Source organism: Acanthochromis polyacanthus, chromosome 3, assembly GCF_021347895.1.
Source record: "Acanthochromis polyacanthus isolate Apoly-LR-REF ecotype Palm Island chromosome 3, KAUST_Apoly_ChrSc, whole genome shotgun sequence".
NCBI classification, from domain to species: Eukaryota; Metazoa; Chordata; class Actinopteri; family Pomacentridae; genus Acanthochromis; species Acanthochromis polyacanthus.
In genome coordinates this window covers 43,667,507-43,692,292 of record NC_067115.1, presented here as the reverse complement: position 1 = coordinate 43,692,292, position 24,786 = coordinate 43,667,507, and the positions used below count along the sequence as shown (strand labels likewise).

General features: G+C 41.5%; 1 protein-coding gene across 1 annotated transcript in view; it reads left to right on the top strand.

Annotated features, from left to right (window-relative positions):
* The first annotated feature begins 6,332 nt into the window (after positions 1-6,332).
* Positions 6,333-24,786, top strand: part of LOC127533117 (zinc finger protein 638-like) — a 20,705-nt gene continuing 2,251 nt past the window's right edge. Inside the window, exons 1-11 of the mRNA XM_051945401.1 lie at positions 6,333-6,464; positions 8,971-10,615; positions 14,345-14,406; positions 14,989-15,018; positions 17,295-17,491; positions 21,835-21,945; positions 23,070-23,227; positions 23,803-24,018; positions 24,143-24,241; positions 24,376-24,413; positions 24,500-24,546. Coding sequence (XP_051801361.1) covers positions 9,287-10,615; positions 14,345-14,406; positions 14,989-15,018; positions 17,295-17,491; positions 21,835-21,945; positions 23,070-23,227; positions 23,803-24,018; positions 24,143-24,241; positions 24,376-24,413; positions 24,500-24,546 — 2,287 coding nt within the window. The 5' untranslated portion in view covers positions 6,333-6,464; positions 8,971-9,286. The remainder of the gene's footprint in view (positions 6,465-8,970; positions 10,616-14,344; positions 14,407-14,988; positions 15,019-17,294; positions 17,492-21,834; positions 21,946-23,069; positions 23,228-23,802; positions 24,019-24,142; positions 24,242-24,375; positions 24,414-24,499; positions 24,547-24,786) is intronic.

Below are 24,786 nucleotides of genomic sequence, written 5' to 3'. Positions count from 1 at the left end.
CTGTACATGTATGTAGCCGCACATGTATATAGCTGCACGTGTAGCTGTACATGTATGTAGCTGCACATGTAGATGTACATGTATGTTGCTGCACATGTAGCTGTACATATATGTAGCTGCACATGCAGCTGTACATGTATGTAGCTGCACAAGCAGCTGTACATGTATGTAGCTGCACATGTATATAGCTGCACGTGTAGCTGTACATGTATGTTGCTGCACATGCAGCTGTACATGTATGTAGCCGCACATGTATATAGCTGCACGTGTAGCTGTACATGTATGTAGCTGCACATGTAGATGTACATGTATGTTGCTGCACATGCAGCTGTACATGTATGTAGCCGCACATGTATATAGCTGCACGTGTAGCTGTACATGTATGTAGCTGCACATGTAGATGTACATGTATGTTGCTGCACATGTAGCTGCACATGTAGCTGTACATGTATGTAGCTGCACATGTAGATGTACATGTATGTTGCTGCACATGTAGCTGCACATGTAGCTGTACATGTATGTAGCTGCACAAGCAGCTGTACATGTATGTAGCTGCACAAGCAGCTGTACATGTATGTAGCTGCACATGCAGCTGTACATGTATGTAGCTGCACAAGCAGCTGTACATGTATGTAGCTGCACATGTATATAGCTGCACGTGTAGCTGTACATGTATGTTGCTGCACATGCAGCTGTACATGTATGTAGCCGCACATGTATATAGCTGCACGTGTAGATGTACATGTATGTAGCTGCACATGTAGATGTACATGTATGTTGCTGCACATGTAGCTGTACATGTATGTAGCTGCACATAGATCCATCACCGATAACTGCTATTCATTGTAATTATGCATCAACAGCCAATAGTACCAAAGTTAATTACAGTAGGACTGGAGTCAAGGGAATGCCTTCCTTTCAGATGTAGAACTTACAGGTCATCCATGTCTTTATGTCCCTCAGACATCCCTGAATATAACTAACTTCCTCTGGCTTCAGAGATAAATGCAGCTGGTTGTTTCCTAACATTTTAAATGTTAATTGGAGGTTGTTTTATATTTATATAGGTTTAGAGCTGGATAAAAACACATTGACAAGTGTGAGTGGATTTCTAATTGAAGGTTCAGCAACATTAAAATCATCAGGAGTCTGTAACCTGTTAAAAAGACATGAAGGTGTAAATAAAACATCCCTGATCGGTATAGCGGGGCATGTATCAGATGAAAAATATTGATTATAGTGTGTGTAAGCAAATTATTCTGAACAGGGTGTAATTTATCTGCCACAGTTTACTTATCCAGCCTGTGTAGTTGTGTAATCCCAGGGGCCTGTTCCAGTCTCTGATCAGTGGTGGTAAATGTAGAACTCCTGTAGCTACAGGAGGATAGTGAAAGTTTTCATCACTGCTGTGTCTGTGCTGTTATTTACTGTAAATCCTGACTGAAAATGTGCAGATAAACTATTTCTCTGCAAATGTTCACGTAGCTGATTCACAGTCAGATTCTGTAAAGTGTCTGGAGACAATCTGAACTGTGACTGGTGCCTCATTAAATAAAATGTATTTAAAATCATATTTCACATTCAAACATAAATGAGGTCTTACTGTTGTGGATGGAATGTGATAATGTTTTCTGTAATACTGAGTACTAACAGAGTGTTGTTGGTGCACAAGTTAATGAAGTCATTACTGAGCTAAAGGAATACTAAACAGAATGCTAAACGAAGCTTTAGCTGGACTCCACTGCTGAAAAGACATCTGGTTTGACTCTTGTTTTACTCTAGTAATGATCATAATCTGAGGTTCTGGTTTCAGAAATAATTTACAAAAGGAGATCAGTAAATCCAGGAGTGATTACATTGAATGCCTGACTACAACCTCAGAGCATTCTGTGTTACGGCTCTGACTGTCAATGGAAACAACCCAGCAGCAGTAAAACCTAAATCTATTGAGGAGCAGCTTTGTGTCTTCGTACTGTTGTGTGTCTCAGTGTCATAATAAAAGCTGTGTGGCTGGAAGAATGATGGACGGGAAGGAGAGGTGGAAGTTAAGGACAGCTTAACTTGATAAATGTTTTCTCACCTCCTTAATCACACTAGTTGAAAGCAGAGAGGAGCACTGTGGATGACAAAATGATTTAATAGCAGTGTGTGTGTGTGTGTGTGTGCCCATGTTTTTGCTACATTGTGGGGACCAAATGTCCCCACAACTGTAAGAAAACCGAAAACTATGTCACTTGTGGGGACCTCATTTCGGGCCCCACAAGTTTAAACAGTGTTAGGGTTTGGTTAAGGTTAGGGTTTAGATATGAATGGGAGTCAATGGTATGTCCCCACAGTGATAGAAAAGCATAGTGTGTGTGTGTGTGTGTGTGTGTGTGTGTGTGTGTGTGCGTCTTAGTGGGCCATAAGCTGTTCTGTAACGTATCTACAATATTATTTTTTGAGGAAAAACCTTTCTTTCTTTTGCAAAGACAGCTCTAACTGTTCAGTCGTCCTGCATCTGGTCCCTGCATGGATTATTTCATTCAAACAATATTAAAACCTCATAAAGGACCATAAACCACTCTACAGACAGACACCAGGGCCTCAGACAACCATCACTTGTGCTTTTGGTATCAGATTCATACATTTTACGTGACTCAGCATTAAGTCGTTGGTTTCTAATTAGGAAAGCTGAAAGAAATACAGAAATGTTCTGTGTGTTTCTGGATGTAGAGACAGCTATAATAGAGGGAAGGTCTCCTCACTAAACTGATGTATAGCTGGATATTAGAGTTCCTGTTTGGAAGAAAAATTCAAGTAATGACAAGAAAATGGAACTCCTCGAGGCGACGTGTGCAGTCCAATATTATTGAACAGAATCATTCATCACCTTTGAACAAGAAGAGCCAACTTTAAGTTGATGACTCTTTGGATAAAGGAAGGGTAGAAGCATTACAAATAGGTGGAAAAGAGGACAAATAAATGGGGATTTAAACTGATATAGTTCTCCAGGCATCATAAACTAGCACTCTTGAAGTTACATGGAAGACATGCTGCCATGTTCAGACCAAGAATGTCATTAAATACTCATAAGACTCTTAATATAAGAGTCTGTGCAGCAGAAACAAACAAAGAACAAGCTCAGGACCTTCAAGCCTGTAATGGAGAGTTCAGATCATCCCCTGTGTCCGCAGTGCTGGCAGATATGGAGGAATAATCCATCACAGCACTTGAAGCACTTTTGCACTTACTACAGGTTTTTCCTGATGTCTGAATTCTTGCTTGTGTTGTACGTCGCTTTGGACAAAAGCGTCTGCTAAATGAAACTGTAGAATTGTAGAATAAGTCAACCTTATGATAGTAGATTTATACTGATCAATTTACAGGGACATAGTTGATCACATTCTACAAAAAAATGTCTTACAGGACCGTTGGGACAGCAATGAATCTCATTACAATAGTCTTGAGTGGCTTGGGGATGTTGAAGCATTAAATCTAGGAGATCCCTGGAAATTAATCATGCCAACAATAGATGTAGATTTACCTCAAGAAATCAAGACAAGCCCAGGGTGGTACCAGAATGGACAACAGTACAACATTATCTGGAGAGGCTATGCATGTTCACAGATGGTTCAAAGGATCTGAAAACTGGATGCACAGGTTTAGCCTTTATTGTCAAACAGCTAAAGATTGCTGTCAAAAAGAGAACACCAGATCATCTGTCAATATATTAATTTTAGTTGTAAATAAAATATGAGCTCTTCAATGGGTGGAAGATAAACAGAAGTCAGGTCAAGACAGTTATGGAGAATATATGCACAAAGTCTGGCAAGAACAACAAAGACTCATTTACAGCAGACAATGTTGTGTTTGCAGGAGTCTAATAATGGGCAGGGGAAGGGTAGGATAAAGAAACAGTCCTAAGCTACCTGAGGTTCAGTATACAGGGATATGGAAGCATCTAACTAGAAACAACTATATACTACTGAAAGAAACTAACCCAGTGAAGAGCAAAGAGATCTGGAGACGCTGCTGAAGGAAAACATCAGTCACACTGGGGTTGTTACTTTTATTTCTTTTTAGTAAATCACTGCTCATTCAGTCTTCTCGTGTTTATGAGGGTGATGCTGCCACGTTAAATCCCTGAGTGTTCATATGTAGTACAACCCCTTCAGACACACTGGAATGGACATGACATATGTTTGGGTCTGGACCAATAAAAATCTGTGATGTCGTCATTTGAATGATGTTTTGTTTCTGATTGGTTCCAGATAATCCATCCATCCATCCTCTATCCACCGCTTTATCCTCACTAGGGTCATGGGGGGTGCTGGAGTCTATCCCAGCTGACTCGGTGAAGGCAGGGGACACCCTGGACAGGTCACCAGTCTGTCACAGGGCTACATATACAGACACACAATCACACTCACATTCACACCTACGGACAATTTAGAGTAACCAATTAACCTCAGCATGTTTTTGGACTGTGGGAGGAAGCCGGAGTACCCGGAGGAAACCCACGCATGCACAGGGAGAACATGCAGACTCCATGCAGAAAGATCCCAGGCCCAGGCCGGGATTTGAACCGGGGATCTTCTTGCTGCAAGGCGACAGTGCTAACCTCTATCCCACTGTGCAGCCTCCAGATAATCCAATCACAGTTAAGTCATGAAGGGTAACGAGATGTGAGCGCTGCAGACATCAGACATGAAAGCATGGATCTGATGAGGAAGCACCTTTTTTCTTCATAAATATTAATTTATAGACGTTAACTGTAGTCTAATCAATTTGCACTCTGCTTATTCTAGCAATTGAAAGTGATGATACTTTAAGTTATTCTGAATATATTTCATTTCTGTAAAGTACAGGATTTTTAAAGTTCAGAGTTCATTCCAACGGGCAGGCGATGCATGAGATTAGCCAGTACTTCATTATTTGGTGTCACTATGCAAAGTTATGGAATATCTGTGAGCATTTCATCACTAAACTCTGAAAGTTTATCTATTTATATACATTATTTATAAATTCATTTATTTTTTTATTTGAAGTGCAGTTTGACATGGTTGCCCACATGCCCAACAGGAAGAGTCCTCAGAGATCAGTCCTCCTCCAAGGCTGCTCATCCCCCCATAAGTCAGAAATGCAGCATTCATTTATGCTTCTTCTTTTTATAACAATGACAATAAAGAGCCTTTGAACCTTAGTTACTGATGATCAGAAATCACGTCGACATAGAATGTCTCCATTTAATAAAGATGTTCCCACAAACACAATGACCTGAGCACGAAAAGCCACAGAGAACTAAACTGACCAGAGATTCAAACTGACTGTTGCTTGTTCACGGTCCAGCACTGAGTGATGAGTGAGGTCTGCTTGTGTGGACCAGGACTAAATGATTAACCACTCCCACCTGCTCGCTCCAGATCAGCTGAGTACCGTATTTTCCGCACCATAAGGCGCATCGGATTGTAAGGCGCAGTCTCGATTACGGGGTTTATTTCTGTACTAAGCCATATAGAAGGCGCCCCGTATTATTGGGCGCATGCTAAAACAAGGAAACGGAAGCAAAACAGTGAGTTTGGTTGAACTCTATTCTACTACGTATTTAAAAATACACTCACATTAATTTTTGATCAATCTTTTGTCACAAATCCATCAAAGTCCTCGTCTTCTGTATCTGAATTGAACAGTTGGGCAATTTCCACATCAAACATGCCGGGTTCCCTCTCGCCATTGTCGGAGTCAGTCTTGTTGCCGGGTGGCTGTTCAGCAATGATGCCGGCTTTCGCAAAAACTCGGACAATAGTCAGTACTGTACGTAGCTTTATGTAATGTTCTCTAATAGGTTTATTGCTGCCAGCGCGTGTAGTGTACGTATTACGTCCCTATGTCGGCGGGAAATGGTCCGACAGTCAGATTTTGAAACTCAGTGCACATAGAAGACGCGCCGGGTTAAAAGGCGCATCATCGATTTTTGAGAAAATTAAAGGCTTTTAAGTGCACTTTATATTGCGGAAAATACAGTACTGATGTAGAACACCTGCTGCCTCCTGCTCAGCTACACTTGGTGAACAGACTCAGGAACAGAGGGGGAGAGTACTGCCACTACCTGGAGCCCACAGCCATGACACATCTATCTATCTATCTATCTATCTATCTATCTATCTATCTAGAAGGCGATAATTATCCTCTTTGTATATGATTCATTAAACATCTGGACCGATTACTAAAGCTTGCTGTTTTAACTGTTGGATAAACTGACAGGATAAATGATTTTTTCCTAAAGATGTACCATTCACCCATGGCGTTTAAGCCTCCAGTCCGGTAGGGGGCGGTAATGATGTGTTCTATTCCTGGACAGTTTGGGCGGAGTGAGTGCTTCTGCTGCGGGAGAACAGCTCATAGATGGAACAGCTCTGTCTCTGCACAGGAATCAGGACTTTCCAGTAACAGCAAAGACTCCAGTTGACTCTCTGTGAAAGGTATTTAGTGAAGGTGTTGTTAAATGGAAGGAGTGAGCATTAAAGTAGCGGAACTGTTGCTATGCTTTCCGTTAGCTCCCCTCAGCTAGCAGGGGATAAAATGGCGGTGTGTGTGTGTGTGTGTGTGTGTGTGTGTGTGTGTGTGTGTGTGTGTGTGTGTGTGTGTGTGTGTGTGTGTGTGTGTGTGTGTGTGTGTGTGTGTGTGTGTGTGTGTGTGTGGAGGGGGGGGGGTGTAGGACGGTCTGTCTGAACAAATACACGATTTATTTCACCCAAAAGCTGTTTTATGGTTAGTAAATCCAGACACTGTCCGTTTGGTGGTTTGAAAGTGTTGTTCGGTGGGTTCTGGAGCTGTTCAGGCCACGGGCGGCATCAGGACCGGGTTTAGACCTTCAGGACCGGGTTTAGACCTTCAGGACCGGGTTTAGACCTTCAGGACCGGGTTTAGAGGCATCATGTCGGTTCATGGTGTTCTGTTTGAAAAGCAGCAGCGCAGAGCTTGAACAGGAGTTCTGGAGGAATGGAGAAAAGCAGAGTTAAATTAAAGCTTCACAGCTGTGGCGTCTTTAATGTCGTCTTTGTACAGTTCCAGGCGTTTGGTTTGACTTCATGTATTTTTAGTCTGTTCTGACTTCAGGCTAATATGAACCGCAGCTTGTTGCATCTGAAATCCCGTCATGGAGACCATTTTAAATCTGTTAACCGAGAACCCCAGCAGTACTTACTGGTCCAGTGAGAAGCAGGGCTGCTGTGGTAATGTCGGAGGTCAACACTGTCTAATAACAGCCAGAAATGCTGAAGCTCGTCTTTTGCTGTTGAAAAGTTTGTGTGTTTGTGGAATCTCAGTTTTTATCTGCCAGATTTTTTCATAGATTTACTTTCACATTCCAGTAAATGTTAAGACCAAAGACTTTGCCCTGATAGAGTCATAGTTAGCATGTAAGCCAACCTTTAGCTTAGCAGTATTTGGTTGAAGTTGTTTGGATTGATCAGTTTAAAGGAAATGTCTGTGTGTATGGTATGACATCAACCAAAGGTTCCACTCAGTCACTACTAAATGTGAGTAAATCTGATGCTTTTGCTTGAATTAAATTATCTTAAAAAGCTGATTGGTAGAAACGACCATCCTTTCAGTCCCACTTGGGTCCAAGTTTGGAAACAGTACGAGGTTAGATCGACTTTATAAATCAGTGGGACGTTTATGCCATCAGCTGTCATCATACCTGAGACCTAAACCTCCAGAGTAGACCCACCGTCAGTGGACCTGCTGTCTTCTGGACGTCTTGTATGACATATTTAGCATGTCAAAGGGATGTGTGGGAACATCTTTAGTAAAAAGCTGTGTTTTACTCAGAATTACTTTAGTGTTTTTCCATTTGTGTGTTCACACACACACACACCGATGGTTGCAGAGCTGCATGCTTCAGCAGCATCAGTGTCTGTATGAGGACCAGTTCATGTTTTCCATGTGCATGTCTGAAGGGTCTGGGTGAGGTAGATTTGATCCTAAATCCTCCAGGGTTTGGGCCATCATCTCTACAACTGCAGCTAAACAAGTGGTGTTGAAAACAGATGTTTGGTATAAAAAGAGCCTGTACACCTTTAAAATCCATCATTAACAGAAGGGAGGTCGTTGCTTCCAGACTTTGAAGGTGCTTGGATTAGTTCATGGAGCCCAGGCACAGAAGTTCTAAATATCCATGAACTCTACGACATATTTGCTCTTGGATCTACAGCCTGATCCGTACAGAGCTGCTGCATCCTGGAAAAGCTGCTCTGTGTGTTTTTCTGTGTTCCATATGAGGAGCAGTGCAAACCAGTTTTTGTGCACTGTTTATTTATCGGCCTGTGCACGTGGACACAGAAAGCATGAACTGGTCGTGACACACTGAGCTGGAGTTAATGTTTACCATCACATTATTTAAATGTACTGACCTTGTTCAGGTACTAGGAGACTAATTCTCTGCTTGGTGACATTAGATCTGTTCAGGACACGGTGACCTGAGTGTTATTTCTAATCATAAACACGACATTATAAAAGATGCTTGTGGAATTACTTTGTTCTGTTAGGAACACGTTGGAGAAAGGATTCTGTCGATGTTGGACATAAATGCTGGAGGGTTGAATATTCATCACAGGCAGCAGCAAATGTTACTTTAAAAACTAATATTTTATTATTTTCTATTGGGTCTGCGTGTAGCATGCCTTTGGTTGTTCAATACATACCAGCTGTTTGGGTATTTAAATGCCATTAATTCATTACTACTGCATAACGTGGCTTTGCTTTCCATTCTGAAAGAAATACTCGACTACAGGAAGGAGACCTCGAAGCTGACCACATTTCTTTATGCTTTCACAAACTTTAAAGGAGACACCACCATCCAAAGATAAACCAGTTTTAAAAAACAAACGTGGGAAAAAGGAACGCTTCATCTGAAAACTGCATTTGAAATGGAAAATTCTCTCTTGCTTATTTGTAACGGTATATTTCTGCTTTCCACCTCAGCCTCACTGTGCACACAGACAGTAGTTCACACCTTAGCTCGGATCCCGGTGCAGAATTCTCCATCGCCAGCAGCACCAGAGGGACCCGTTTCATATTTGGACCCGGTGCTGCAGCAGCGACGGCCCTCCGACTGGCTGAGATCCAGAGTCAGACCCAGATTGCTCTGCGGCAGCTCGCTACGTTAGCGACCATCGTCGTTGCTGGCGGGTTTGTGGCGGCTTTACCTCCTCACCTGATCCTCCTAAGTCTTCTTTACAGACAGCAGGTTTTGGCTGTGGGGTTTAACGTGAACACAAACAGTAAAGCTAACAGAACCATGTATCACCAACACTCCCAGCAACAGGGATCACAGACTTTCTCTACCGGACCTAGACCTCCTCACCAGCCTCCTCCAAACCAGCATCAGAGTCACACCAACATGCCGGTGATGAATTTCCCTTTTCCTCGTCCCACCCAACTTCCTGATGAGCTAGAATCTGCCCTGGCTATTCGAGGTGCCAGGGACATGGACCACCGCCAAATTGACCACCTGAATCGACCCGGCCTTCACCAGAACCCGGGTTCAGGTTCTGGGATCAGTCAGCATGGAAGCTACGGCTCTAACCCGGTATCGCTTCCTGCTGATAATCAGCCCGGTCACCAGCAGGGGGTAGACTGGTCCAGCTATCAACCTCCAAATAAGCTGTTTGCCAGTCCTAATGCAAGCCACCAGGGGCCCCAACAACACCAGGGACCCCAACCCCAGAGCAGTCAAGGAGGAACACGAGTTCCAAACTGGACTCCTCCTGTAAGTGACTCCCTGTCTCCCCAAGCCCGGCATCCCCACGGTGGCTCTGGAGATGGTCAGGGTTTGTACACACCAGAGAGTGCAGGAAGCATCTTGGCTAGCTTTGGACTTTCAAATGAGGACTTGGAAGTGCTGAGTCACTACCCAGATGACCAGCTAACCCCAGATACTCTACCCTTCATTCTCCGTGACATACAGATCAACAAGTCAGGCACCCAGAAAACGGCGGCTTCTGTCTCCTCATCTTCATTTTCTCGTAGCATTCATGACATGCCTACATCCCACTCATCTCCTCTGGCACCGTCCACGTCCACAGAGGTGCCCAGCCTTCTAACTGTTACACAGACAGCCGGTAAAGTCATTGATTATGGTCACGCCAGTCGGGCAAAGGAAGAGAACAGTACCAGAGAGACTTTCAAAAGAGAGCCGCTGTCCAGTGAAAGGACGGTTAAAATGTACACCGTGTCGTCATCGTCCTCATCGGCTCCAAAACTGGAGAAAAGCGAAAGGCGACAAGTTCATCTGGAACATACGGAATCAAGCAAGCATGGAGACAGGGACTATCGCAGGACAAGTGGCGACCAACGCAAGAACAGTCGGTCACCGGGGAGAGAATTCCCATCGTCGCCATCATCCCGTAATCTAGACAGGGACTACAGGCGAGAAAGATCCAAACTAAGGCCCTCGTCTGAAACCAGGAGCGAGGGTTCCTCAAGACGATCTGTCTCATCTTCATCTGGATCAAAACCTCGCAAGAAGTTACCTACGCCCACCATGATAAGTGATTTCTCAGCTGTGTCTCCGAAGGTGTATCCTCATACCTGCTCCCTGTGCCACACACAGTGTGATCAGGAAAAGGTGAGTGTCAACATGTCCGCTGTCCAACCGTTTCCTGAGAACAGTGTTTAAATGTTGACTTTCAGCCTGACGCATCTCTTTACCAGGCGGTTGTCAGGATGTGGTCCTGATGTCTTTTCATAACTGGAGTGTGTGGATAGTATTTCCCACTAACAACAGAACAGCACAGGCTAGATAGAACCAGTAAAACGTACTATTCTGAGTCATAAATGCTAGCAGTGCCAGTATGCTCTAGTTGTGTCCCCCATTGTATGGAAACTACACAAATAGTTATAGCTCCCACCATCCAGGCTGAAAGCTATATGAAAGTGTCTAGAGGCTGCTAATAGAGCGTTTCACGGAGGGCACAGCAGGAAAAGTAATAAAAACAGTAATGGTGACTCAGTTCCATGAAAAAAGATGCAGAACTTTTCTCTCTTTCTGCTATAACACGTCAACATGTTTGTGAAAAGATGGCAGCTGTAAACACACTCTGTACTTATTCTCATGTGTTTCTACTTAGTAGAGTAACTGTTAGATAAAGAACAGGTATGATAGCGGTTTATGTGATTGGCGGTTGTTTTGTCCATTAGCAGGTTTCAGTATACCCGTCGTATCAGAGCTGCACTTAGACTTTCTTAGTTCTCAGATTAGGCTGACTATAAGGACCAAAATCAGAGAGAAGAGTGAAGACAGGTTTACATGTTAAGTGAAAATATCCAATATGAAGCTCCCATATTGCTGTTAATATTTAGTATTTTTCATTTCCAAAATAGTAATAAATATAGACTCCCACAGTACCAGTAAGTGTGCAGTTAAAATACCAACCTTCACACATTTAGACAGTCCTGGTTTCCACGGCTCTCCTTAATGATGCTCTCTGGTTTTCACTGAGTTTCCCCAAAATGTAGTTTAATCATGACACACATGAAAATGACAGAAAGTTGGTGTTTCGTATTGCTTTTCAAGCATAGATTGACTATGGATGGATGATAGATAGATGGGTAGATAATAAAGTACTTATCTATCCTAACATTTAAGTCATTGCAGTTATTTTTTCATTTTATTCTACTGTAAATGTGAACATTTAGACTGAAGAGTAAATTTAAAAGCTGACCTCAATAATTGCATTCCTTAATGCGGCAGTTCTTACTCTTGAACAAACTCATTTATTATCTAAGAAAAGCCAATACTCTGGTTATTCTCTTTACTTTGGAGTGTCTCATGTTCTCAAATGATGCTGACTGAATTTACTCAGGAATATTTTTCAGATGTTTCTTCTTTGGCTCACAGAGTTGGTGTGTAATCATAGTTACTGTCACAATGCGTATCTCTGTAATTATGAGTGTCCAAACGTCCACCAGGTATGGAGCGTCTGAACAGCCTGTGCTTTCAGATGAAAGAACAGTTTTAAATGAGTAATCTAGCAGAATGATCTGTGTAAAAGTGACTGTAAAGTTCTATTCAGCTCTATACCTCTTTGTTTAGCTAAACTATTTAATATATTTTCCACCTATTGAACGTCTTTTGCTTCTTTTTTTCCATTTTAAATGAAACTGTCAAACATCACAGGATGCTACAGAAATTTCATACAGGAAAAGAATTGGTTGATTTAATAAATGCTCTTCGCACCTTGGAAGACGGTATTTGGCACTACAAACTATCTTTTTTGTTTGTTTCTGGCAGTGACAAGTATTGTTTCTGTATAATCTCATTAAAGGTAATGAAAAGTAGAATGAATATGAAGTATGTCCATTAAGGACAGAAACTATCTGAGAAAGACGAAGCATTGGGTTGTTTTTCTGCTGTTAACTGGAACATAATTTTTAACGTGAATATGGGAGCAAACACCTGAAATTCCACTTCTTTTTTTTCCATCTGGTGTGTTTTCCGTTAATGTGGTTTTATGGCTCTACAGGTCATGTTGACTTTTTTATCCTATGTTGTAGAGATGAGTCAATAAAACAGTTTGTGAACAGTGTTTATCGGGGCAATTAGCATCAAGCTTTTCAAAGTTTTCCAAAGAAATCCACGTCTGTATGAATCCTTTTATACAGCTGAAAGTAAACGCCATTTTGTTGTCTGTATTGACTTTGACTTTCCATCTGGAGACGTGGACATTTGGTCCAGCTGATCTTTTGTTCCCGGTGATTTGGGCAGGTGGACATTCATGTTTATTGTAAAAGTAAGTTGATCAGCTGCACTTCAGCTGTAATTACTCTCATTCATGAATACATGGAGATATATTCCCAGCGCTCGATTTAAGGCCGAGAGGTCCGGTGGCCCAAATGACATTTTGTGGGCCACCAACATACGTTAATTTAGACATTTTTAGGAGCCAAAATCAACTTTTAGTGGCCAAAAAAATTTCATAATAGATATGATCTGAGCATAAGTTTTAAACTGATTTTAATTTTTGGAAGAAAACTACAACAAATTAGAAAGCAACAATTATTTACATTGGCCAAAATTTGTTATTTCATGTGTTTTTTAAAAATATTTTTATTTCCCGACTCACTAGGCAAAATCAGATTAATGTGTGACAGAAATAGAAATAAGTATTTTGATGTGAAATTTACTCTTTTATAATATGGCAAAAGTGTGATTTACATACCTTTCAGCTACAGCAGCCATCAATTTTAAGTGCTTCTACTTTCACATAATTGCAACTCCTTGTTCCCAATCAGACCTGAGCTGGAGTTTGCCTGAAGGCAGCTTGTCAAGCTTGAGACTTCGCTCAGTCAACAAGGCTAGTAAGTTGACCGAGCGCCGGGAATCATGGGAGGTTGATGACATCATACAAAATGGCTGCCCCCATGAAGAAAACATGATAGGCGGTTCAGCTCGATGATTTTCGGCTAAAACTTGGATTTGGAGGTCAGTAGCCCAAATCAAAATATTTGGGCCCCTAACCAGCTTGTTTTTTTGTCATTTTTGGTCGCCAAAATCGAGTTTTAATCGCAAATGGCGACCTGGCGACTCTCTAAATCGAGCGCTGTATTCCAGTTGACAGGTCCCATGCTGAATGGAGAAAGTGTTCTCTTCAGCAACACAGCAGTGAAACACCTCCAGGTTCCAGAGGTGTATCGTCCTGTAGGCTTTGTGCCTCTGCACAGTGGACTCCACCAGTCTGTTGTAGTCCACCATCCAACTGAAAGACCTCCAGGCTCTTTCATGATAGTCCACAGGCTAATCCACTGTTTACCTGCTGAGTTTTTCAGAAGACAGTCTGACCACAGTGAAAGTCAGACATGGAAACCAGACGACGTGAGCTGGTAACAGGAAGTCTCCGTTGATGGAGATTCCTATTGCAGTTAGCATCATGGCTATTCCAGATGATTTATTCCTGTTTTCCTTTTGTCAGACTGGTATTATAAAGCTTTACATAGCTTTACCTTAATTACTCCCCTCAATGCTGTTCACAAGTTGTTTTATTTCTAGTCTTTATTTTCCCAAATCTCTGTGACGGACATAAAGAGTGAAACATTAGCATGACCCTAAGAGCCACAACAGCTGCTAATAGCCCAGAATTATCCCTCAGAGGTTTACACACCATGTTTAAAACAGACTCCAGATCCACGTCTCTGTATTTACAGTAAATCATTCAATGTAGGTAAATTAGATTCTTATTTTTTATTATCTTCATACTTCAGAAACATGGCTGTGTGGTGAGGATTCTCTTCAGCTTTGTCTAACAGTAACATTTTCCCCTCCCATTGTGTGTTTTCTGTTTCTTTAATGTTTTTCCAGGACTGGGTTGACCATATTAACACCGTCAACCACACTGCCGCCTGCAGAGATCTGCGCAACAAGTGAGGACATTTAGCTGCTGAATGTTTCACCTCCAGTCCAGACCTTTATACTCTTCTACAGTACAACTAATGCTGGATTCATCTTAGGGAGTATAACATTTTAATGCTGATGTAATGGCTGATGTTTTTATACCAGTATTTGCTGTTTGTAAACAGCAGAAGTCTGTTCTGCGAGACAAACTGATGACGCCATTCCTAAAGTACCCCAGGCTTCTTATGCTGCATTAAGTTATATTATTGGGTAATTTATGCACTCTTTTTGGCCAACCAGTGTGTTGGTTAAGCTCTACTGTAGTCCTGAATTCAATACTTACTTGTAATTTCACTCTAAATGAAGTCCACTGTATCCTGAAGGAAAGATGTCTGCGGCTTCATAGCTGCTTGACCAACCTAGTAGGCCACTATTTCACATAATGAGGATTTTTTTGAGGGAAATGGTTGCCTGTCTGGTAGTACGTTCTCATCAACAAACAAACAAAAAAAAAACAGGCTTTGTGTTTATTAAACCTTTCTTAATACAGTTTAGGAGCCAGAAGAAGCTGAATTGCATACTAACAAGTGTTTATATGTGTGTCCCTGAAGGTATCCAAACTGGAAACCAAATCTACCAAGGTTAGTAGAACTCTTCTTCTTCTGTTTCCAACCATCTTTTGTATATATCGCAGCCAGGCACTCCTTCCAGCTGACTTCGTCCCAAACAGTTCAGATATCTTGAATATTGTGATCTTATTAATCAGTTTTGTAGCATATTTTTTAGATGAAATTATTCATCCTGATGTCTCATAGAAAATGGTGCAATATGGTGTGTAAAGGTCAAAGTATATTAATGTTAAATTCATCTATTCAAAATACTAAAAGTTGGATTGCTAACAGAATGCTAAAATCCTGATTTGTGTTTGACCTAAATGTTATGAACCAGTCTGAGGGTCGTACAAACCAGCGGTGTGCAGCCCAGTATTAATGACCACATGGATGATCTGCAGCACAAACACACTGACCATGAAAAGAAGGGGTAGTTAAAACTGTTCAATATGAGGAGGAAATGTACCAGACGATGCTGGGATGTTCACACTTTTAGAATTCATCAGGAACAGAGTTATAACTGAATTTGGAGGTTTGTTTATGCATGCTTTATGCAGAGCAAATCCTAAGCTGTATTCACACGCTGGCACGACTGATTAATGACTAACATGATGCTAATCTGTAACCAGCTGCTATTTGTGTGTTTTTCTGTGTTTGATATGATGGAAATGTCCACTGGTACAGCCCTATTGTCAGTCTGCTTAGTGGAATCTGCAAATGAACACGGACATGAAAATGGAAAAGAAAATATATGTATAATTGTATTCTCATTCTGAGTTTACTTTGGATTCTTAGCCGAGCCGCGCTAGACAACCCACGGCAATGAATTTAATTCTCTGCCAGGGTGGGTCTAGTTACCCTCCATAAGGCTCGAGGCTGGATTCTCCTAAAACTGGCCGGACCAATCACCATGAAGTGTAGAGTCAGAAGGCGGGCGTAACTAAGTGACGACAGAGGCGTGACGATTCTGACAGAAACAACCGGCGCACAATAAACAGTTATCTTTGGACTCGGCTTTGGCCACAGCCCTTAAAGATTTGAAGCTAAAATTCAACTTGAAAGATAAACAAAGGACGGCACTGAAGTGTTTCATTGAGAAGAAAGACGTATTTGGACTTATGCCGACGGGATATGGCAAATCCTTAATATACCAGTTGGCTCCGCTGGTTGGGAAGCTAATGGGACTTAGCCACAATCCGCCGGTGCTCTAGGAACTACGTCAGCCTATTCGTTGCGCTGATTGGTTGTATACCTACCCAATTGCTGCAGAGTGATTTGATAGACAACCTTTTAGCCCGCCTCCCTCCCTGTCCAGCGTTCCTAGACCCTTATGTCTTCAGAGCATGGGTGGAACGCGACTAGGCTACTGGATTCTCATTCTGAGTTTACTTTAGTTTGTATTCTCATTCTGAGTTTAGTTTGTGTTATTCTGAGTTTAGTTTGTGTTATTCTGAGTTTAGTTTGTGTTATTCTGAGTTTAGTTTGTGTTATTCTGAGTTTGGTTTGTGTTATTCTGAGTTTAGTTTGTGTTATTCTGAGTTTAGTTTGTGTTATTCTGAGTTTGGTTTGTGTTATTCTGAGTTTAGTTTGTGTTATTCTGAGTTTAGTTTGTGTTATTCTGAGTTTAGTTTGTGTTATTCTGAGTTTAGTTTGTGTTATTCTGAGTTTGGTTTGTGTTATTCTGAGTTTGGTTTGTGTCATTCTGAGTTTAGTTTGTGTTATTCTGAGTTTGGTTTGTGTTATTCTGAGTTTAGTTTGTGTTATTCTGAGTTTAGTTTGTGTTATTCTGAGTTTGGTTTGTGTTATTCTGAGTTTGGTTTGTGTTATTCTGAGTTTGGTTTGTGTTATTCTGAGTTTGGTTTGTGTTATTCTGAGTTTAGTTTGTGTTATTCTGAGTTTGGTTTGTGTCATTCTGAGTTTAGTTTGTGTTATTCTGAGTTTAGTTTGTGTTATTCTGAGTTTGGTTTGTGTTATTCTGAGTTTAGTTTGTGTTATTCTGAGTTTAGTTTGTGTTATTCTGAGTTTAGTTTGTGTTATTCTGAGTTTAGTTTGTGTTATTCTGAGTTTGGTTTGTGTTATTCTGAGTTTAGTTTGTGTTATTCTGAGTTTGGTTTGTGTTATTCTGAGTTTGGTTTGTGTCATTCTGAGTTTGGTTTGTGTTATTCTGAGTTTGGTTTGTGTTATTCTGAGTTTAGTTTGTGTTATTCTGAGTTTAGTTTGTGTTATTCTGAGTTTGGTTTGTGTTATTCTGAGTTTGGTTTGTGTTATTCTGAGTTTGGTTCCTCCTGTATCTTGTCTTTCTGCAGCTGGAGTGGACAGTATGGCAGCCAGACTCAGTGGAACGTCAAGGATCGATCTTCACTTCATTCCATGTCTCGATCCGTCTCTCACTCTCCTCCTCCAAGTCCTCCGGGTGGCAAACACAAGGTGGACCCCCACCTCCACAGGCCCCACGGCAGGCCTTACTCCCCCCCCAGTCACCCACGGCACCATCATTACAAAGGTAGAGTTTATAAATGTTAAATTTAACTCTTAGCCTTTTACTGGTTTTAGTGATTCCTTAGTATTGGTTCATGATAACAGAGTGTGCTGAATGTAAAGTAGTGAACAAACATTTGAAAGACCACGTACATGACAGCAGTCTGCAGTTAGTGATTCCTACAACAGTTTTCTATGATGAATGATTTTAACTGATGCATCTTTGACACTAAAAGTAATCCTGTATTTTGGTTCTCCTGGGTCAGAAACAGAGATAGGTTTTTGTTCTGGGGTTAAAAGCCTGAGCTTCTCTCCAAACATCTTTCTGGTCATTGTGGCCAAATAGCTCATCTTTAGTTTTGGTCTAGAAAAGACCAGATAAATTCTCTGTAGAAGATGTTTAATTTGTCCTTTGACCAGTGAAGCCTCGAGGTGTTTCTTCTAGAGGAAGAGCTTCCTTCTAGCATGAACCCTGTCATCTCTGGTGATGGAAAACACCTGAATGTGGACACTAATACCTGTGTTTCAGCAGCTCTCTGTTCATTGCAGACCTGCTTTTTGATTAGCAGCTGATAGCTTGCTTTTCCTTCCTTGTCACAGCAGTGGATCTCTTTATACTGAAAAATAATAGTTTGCACAGTTGATGTTGGGATTTGAAGCATCTTTGAAGTGGCTCCAAGTGATGTTCTTGACTTGTTCAAGTCCATGATTTGCTTCCTCAGATCTGTACTCGGCTCCTTAGATGTTCCTCCTGTAGGCTTAGCGGCTGAGTCGAGTTTGATTAAATGATCAGCTGTACTAGCAGAGGCCATGTGCCTAAGAAACTGATTAGCACAGCTTTCTACATCACCAAAACTGATAAGTCACATTTCCAGAAGACCTGTAATAAATCTATGAAAGAATGAAAATGAATGATTGTTGTTTGTGACCAAGATGAATGAGTTTCAGTCATTCCATCACTGGATAACAAGAGTTCCATTAACCATTGGAAGCTCCAGACTGCAGTGATCAGTCCCTCCAGGATTTCACAGGCGTTTTTCGTGATTGTTGCGGCCAAAAATGCCTGAATTCGCGGCAGCTTTTCTAAAAAATTGCGATAAAAGTTGTGATGTTTTAAGCTTATTTGTTGTGATGAAATTGCAGGAGACAGTGACAACTGCTAAAAATCTGCATTTTTCCAGCTTGTAGAACATGTTTCAACACTGTAATTGAAAATATTTATTCTGAAATTAATCATTTAACGTTCCAACCCATTTCCACAAAAGCTGACACACCACGGTGGGACATTAGCAGCAGACAGATACCGGTTTAACAGGACGTGGTTGGTAGATTTGTGGCACAAAATGATCATTTACTATTGAATGAATCATATTCGGACATATCTGTCAGTGGCTTAAAAAGTTAATTTCACTTCCTGGCACACACGTGTTCACACACACGTCAACTAACAAGAACAGCACTGAGAGAGCGCAGTCCTCCACCAAGACTGTTCATTACCTGACCTTGTGCTGAGTGCAGGTGTGTGTTCTGCATGTGTACGTACCGAATTGTGTGACCTCAATATGTAGCTGGTATAGACGGAAACTGATGGGACTCAGAAACACCCCCACAATTTAATCAGTTGTTCTTTGTGTCATTTCCGATACGTCCACAGTGGTAGATTGTTGTAGGATCACAATCATTTGATCGTCAGCAGGCCGCTGAGGTAGCGTTCACTTGTTGCCATGGTTACCGTGCTGCTATCAGACGCCGTGCCGCTATGAATCCTTAACAAATCCATGGATCCAAACTTTAAGCCGTATCACTGCTGAAGTCTAATCATTTGGTCCTTGTGTCATTTCTGACCCTGAAAACTTCATTTAAATCCCTGAGTCTGTTTCTGAGTGATGTTGGTAACAGAGGAAGGATTCACACACGCTGATCGTCACATAACTCTGCCGTGTTCTTTGGTGGAATAATTAAATCCGTGTATCATTCCTTCATTCGTTTTTCAAAATAAAACCAAAACCAAAAAAACGAAATAACGACTCGTTTTTTTCAATATTTGTTTCCAGACCCAAAACGAAAAAACGGACAACGAATCTTTTTTCCGATTTTGTGCACAATTGGAAAATGGACAAAACGGATAACAGGGTTAGAATAATAACTCTAATTTAGCTATTATTGGTACACATTTCCCAATGTGCTTTGCTCGCACAACAGAGTAGACGCTCGGGCTGCTGAGCAGAGAGAAATACGTCCACCCTGTTGGACCGGTCAGCCGCTCCACTCATTTAATCCATCTGAACTCTGAATATTAAACTGATTTTCACGCGTTTTTTATTTATTTTTTGCTGCAAACGTCATACATGTATCTGTGATACAGGACAAATGGTTCGGCGTATTTTAATATTCATAGCAGGATTAACAGTAATAGAATATTCTGATATTAAGCTGGACTGTAGACAGGTATTTTGCAAACGCTGTAAACACACACACACTAATGTGTTAGAGGAGCAGATAATGGCAGCAAAGTAAATTATTTCAATAATTTGAAGAGATAAAAGCCTGGGATCTTTCTGCATGGAGTTTGCATGTTCTCCCTGTGCATGCGTGGGTTTTCTCCGGGTACTCCGGCTTCCTCCCACAGTCCAAAAACATGCTGAGGTTAACTGGTTACTCTAAATTGTCCGTAGGTGTGAATGTGAGTGTGATTGTGTGTCTGTATATGTAGCCCTGTGACAGACTGGTGACCTGTCCAGGGTGTCCCCTGCCTTCACCAGAGTCAGCTGGGATAGACTCCAGCACCACCCATGACCCTAGTGAGGATAAAGTGGTGAATAGAGGATGGATGGACGGTTATCAGAAAATGATTTTATATATATATATATATATATATATATATTGTTTTATATAGAATTGTGTTCATTAGTCAGTATTTTGTTTATATATGTATATATAGCGTAATCATTGTCTCTTCAAATTATTAAAATAATTTACTTTGCTGCCATTATCTGCTCCTCTAACACATTAGTGTGTGTGTGTTTACAGCGTTTGCAAAATACCTGTCTACAGTCCAGCTTAATATCAGAATATTCTATTACTGTTAATCCTGCTATGAATATTAAAATACGCCGAACCATTTGTCCTGTATCATAGCTACATGTATGACGTTTGCAGCAAAAAATAAATAAAAAACGCGTGAAAATCAGTTTAATATTCAGAGTTCAGATGGATTAAATGAGTGGAGCGGCTGACCGGTCCAACAGGGTGGACGTATTTCTCGCTGCTCAGCAGCCCGAGCGTCTACTCTGTTGTGCGAGCAAAGCACATTGGGAAATGTGTACCAATAATAGCTAAATTAGAGTTATTATTCTAACCCTGTTATCCGTTTTGTCCATTTTCCAATTGTGCACAAAATCGGAAAAAAGATTCGTTGTCCGTTTTTTTCGTTTTGGGTCTGGAAACAAATATTGAAAAAACGAGTCGTTATTTCGTTTTTTTGGTTTTGGTTTTATTTTGAAAAACGAATGAAGGAATGATACACGGATTTAATTAATCTAATTTACCTTCATTCTTTCAGTGCTCTAACGGATCTGGATGCAACAGTTTCCATCATGGTGATTTGTCTGGTCTGTTGTCTGATCATTTCAGACGTTCTGATATGTTTCATGTTTTAAAAAAGTGTGTATCAATCGATGATTTATTTTCTTTTTTGTATTCCACCTCAGTATTGCACGGTTTTGAAACAGTTCAGCTCCGCTTTGGTGAAGAACATCAGTGAATTAATTGTTTATCACGGTCTGCAGCAGTAATTTTTGTTGGTAAATGAGAGACATTAGTATCACATGTCTGCATCTTCAAACCAGAAACAGGAAGTGACGTACGTGTATTACGATTGTGCTGGGAGCTGCTGTGATTGGTGGAACTCATGTGAGGTGGGCCAAAATTGAGGGAAAATTGCAGGGATTGGACAAAATTGCAAGGCCGTGAAAAATTCACGTAGATTGGTTGATTTCGCGTGATCACAACATCGCGAATTCGTGGAGGGACTGAGTGATAGACAGGAAGCTTCTAGTAATGACCGTACAAGTGGAAATAAGGCAGAATAGTTTATTAAATACCTGAACAAACCCTTGTGTTTCCTCCTTTCCTCAGCTTATTAGTGTGGACACAGATGTACACAGAGATTAGATCTGGTGAAGGCTGTAGGTTTTGTTACAGCTGTAGCTCTCAGAAACTCGTACATATCTGAGTTAGACTTCCTCTGGGCGTGCTCTGGTCTTCATTATGTAGGAAATGTGAATGTTGGGTTTGGTATTAGCAGATGCTCACTGATAGATGACTTTAGTATTACATATTTACATCTAACCTCATCTCTCATCTTAGATCACAGGAGTCGTCTTGAGCACCGACCTTCTGGCTCCCACAGTCCCACCTATTCAAGCCGAACCTCCCCATCCTCCAGAGAGCACTGGCCTGACAGGAAGGACTCATCAGGTTGGGCTCTGTGTCTGTTTTTGTCCTATCAGAAAGTCTTTTAAGGGGGAGAAAGGAAACCTGTGAAGATGGAGGACATGCAGCACAGCTCTGTACCTGAAACTTTAACGTTCCACTGATATTCACCCTCACCACTGGTCTACGGTTAGACTAACCCTCTAACCCAGTTAACCGTTTTAATGAGGATGTTTACCTGTGTGACCTTCGTCAGGTTTCTCTAGAATCCCGTTTGATTGTGAACACTTCAGACAACATGTCCTGTTCTGACAAACCTATAAATCCTCCTCCAGATTGGAAACTCAGATCTATTGGAGCCAGTCAGAGATGTGCTGGTCATATACAGGGAGCTTCATGTGTTCAAATGCAGATGTTTCATCACTTTAGTGTTTCATTCAGTTGTCCTAATAAATACTATGGAGCTTCTCTAAGACATGCAGTCCTCCCATTGAGCTGAATGTGGTGACTTCCCGTCTCCTGGTCACATTTTCTCTCTATTTCAGAGCTGCTCTAACATTTATGCATCAGTTCCAGTGCTTTGAACTGCTGCTGTTGCTTTAGTGCAGAGGTAGTGGGAAGTGGTTTAGGGAAGATGTTTTTCACATTTCAACTCCAATTATGTTCCAGAAACGTCAGAAAACTAAAAAGACAGTCTGTTATAATTCAAACTGGAATGCCCATAAAAAGAAAAGCTTTACTGCAGTGAAGACTGCTCAGAATAATATCTAATAAAACTCATTAATGTTAAATGCATTACTGGTGAACAGGAGCTGAAGTTGAGTTGGTTCCTTCCAGGTCTTTGTAGAAGTTTATTTCATACTTCACCAGGACTTAATTAGTGTTTCTAAAGGGACAGTTGTGCACATAATGCTCATGTAAAAACAGAGCTAGAACCCTCAGTAATGACTTCATTATTTATAAATCAGCCCTGACTCGTAGATGTGATTGATCCTCTTCATACAGAGTTACTCATCTGCACATTATTCATCACACGGTTTACTGTCCAGTTTTAGGCAGTTATAAATATAATGCATGTTAATATGAATGAAATACCAGCAGATGTTTGTTATATCTGCCCCGTCTGCTCCTTTGAGTGTTCCTGTCTCTGATTCATGGCTCGTCTTCAGGAGGTTTCCGTCGCAGTGGAGTGAAGCGTCCTCATGATGGGTCGTCCAGCCGCCAGTTCTCCTCCATTCCAGCTCACAGCTTCAAACATGGACCACCACATCCCTCCAACAAAAGCTTCAAGGCTGTGATGAAGCCTGGAGCCAAGACAGCTAAGATGGTGAATGCAGATTCCACTGGAGCATGTTTCACTTTTAGGACCGCATTTACAGCTGACTATGAAAAATGATTCATGTTCTGTGAAACAGAGAGAATCACTCCTGAAACACACCCACAACACATCTGTAGAGGGTTTTTAAAGACTGCTACTGGAAAAAAAATCAAGTTTCTAATCCTATTAAAGCGTCCTAGTGGTGTTTAATATCTGCTGAAAGGAGAATGTCACTCAGGGGTTTCATAGATTTACAGATTGTCAGGGATCAGCAGTGATGAGGTCCATCAGACACTGGAAGGCATGGAGCTCTTATTGCCTTTCTAAATATGTAACTCTGGTACACAGACCAGTTTTAGGGTGAAGGTGATGACTGGATTCACCTCTAAGCTCAGTGCAGCTGTTTGTTTGTGAAGCTGTCAGAAATGATTTAGTTCTAGAATCTGGACAATGAACTGTAGTTTTACAGCGTTATCAGTTTGGTTGTTTCCGTGATTTAAATGTTCTCCATCCCAACCACATCGTTGTTAAACTCAGTTTTGTGCTCAGTGAACAGAAGTGAAACTCTTCCTGTTGGTTTCCAGTGTGCTAAACCTCCACCGGCTAAGAAGAAGAAGAAAGCAGCGACGCCGGCCTCCCAGGACTCATCTGTAGCCGACCGGCTGGTTTTTCTGACCGGCATCCCAAAGGACGCCTCAGAACAGGAAGTTACTGACTTGGTTGGATCCTTTGGCAAGATCAACAACGTGATCCTCCTGCCGTGCTCGGAGGAGGAGACCGAGAAGGGCCAAGGACAGAAGGTGACGTTCAGTCAAGCTTCAGGGTTGAGGAACATTTTGGTTCTATTCATCTATGAGCACTGGTTCTATGTTCTAAATATCCACCGTACTTTCTGTTCCACGTGAACATCCTGTGCTGCTGCAGGCGTCTGTCTGCATGGTGAAGGCTGAAGACGCCCAGGCTCTGGCTACCTCCACCTGCCTCTGCATCAGGAAGCAGCAGGTCACAGCTTCAGTAGCTAAGGTACGTTCACACGGAAAACGCATTCATGTTTTCACCTGGTGGATGTTAGAGAGCTTTAGAAATGTGTCCGACCACGTTTTTACGTAAGCAGGGTGTTTTTCTCTCCACATATAAAACGCTCTCCTCTCTTACAGAAATGTGAAGCAGGACAGTCTGCTGAAGCCAACAACAGGTGTGTAATCCTGTAAACTGAACACACTTTTCCTAATCCTAACCCTGTCTGGCTTCACTCAACTCTTCGCTTTGTGTTCTTCACAGCAGAGCAGCTCCAGGAGAGGAAAACTGTTCAGCTGGGAGCCCGTCTGGTAGGAAACCTCTAAACACAAGGAGAGAAGTCAGAGCCAACGTATCAAAACCCGTCTGAGGCAGGAGAATAGGCTTCAACTAGCTCCAGCCAGATTCCATTTAATGTGAAAGCAGGCGGTATTTTTCAGTCACACAATGACTGGTTCCTGGTGAATGTGAACATTTACAGTAAAAATGCTTCCTTCCCCTCACCCATTCCTTGTTTTTAAGAATTTACATAAACGGCTCTGTCGTGTGAA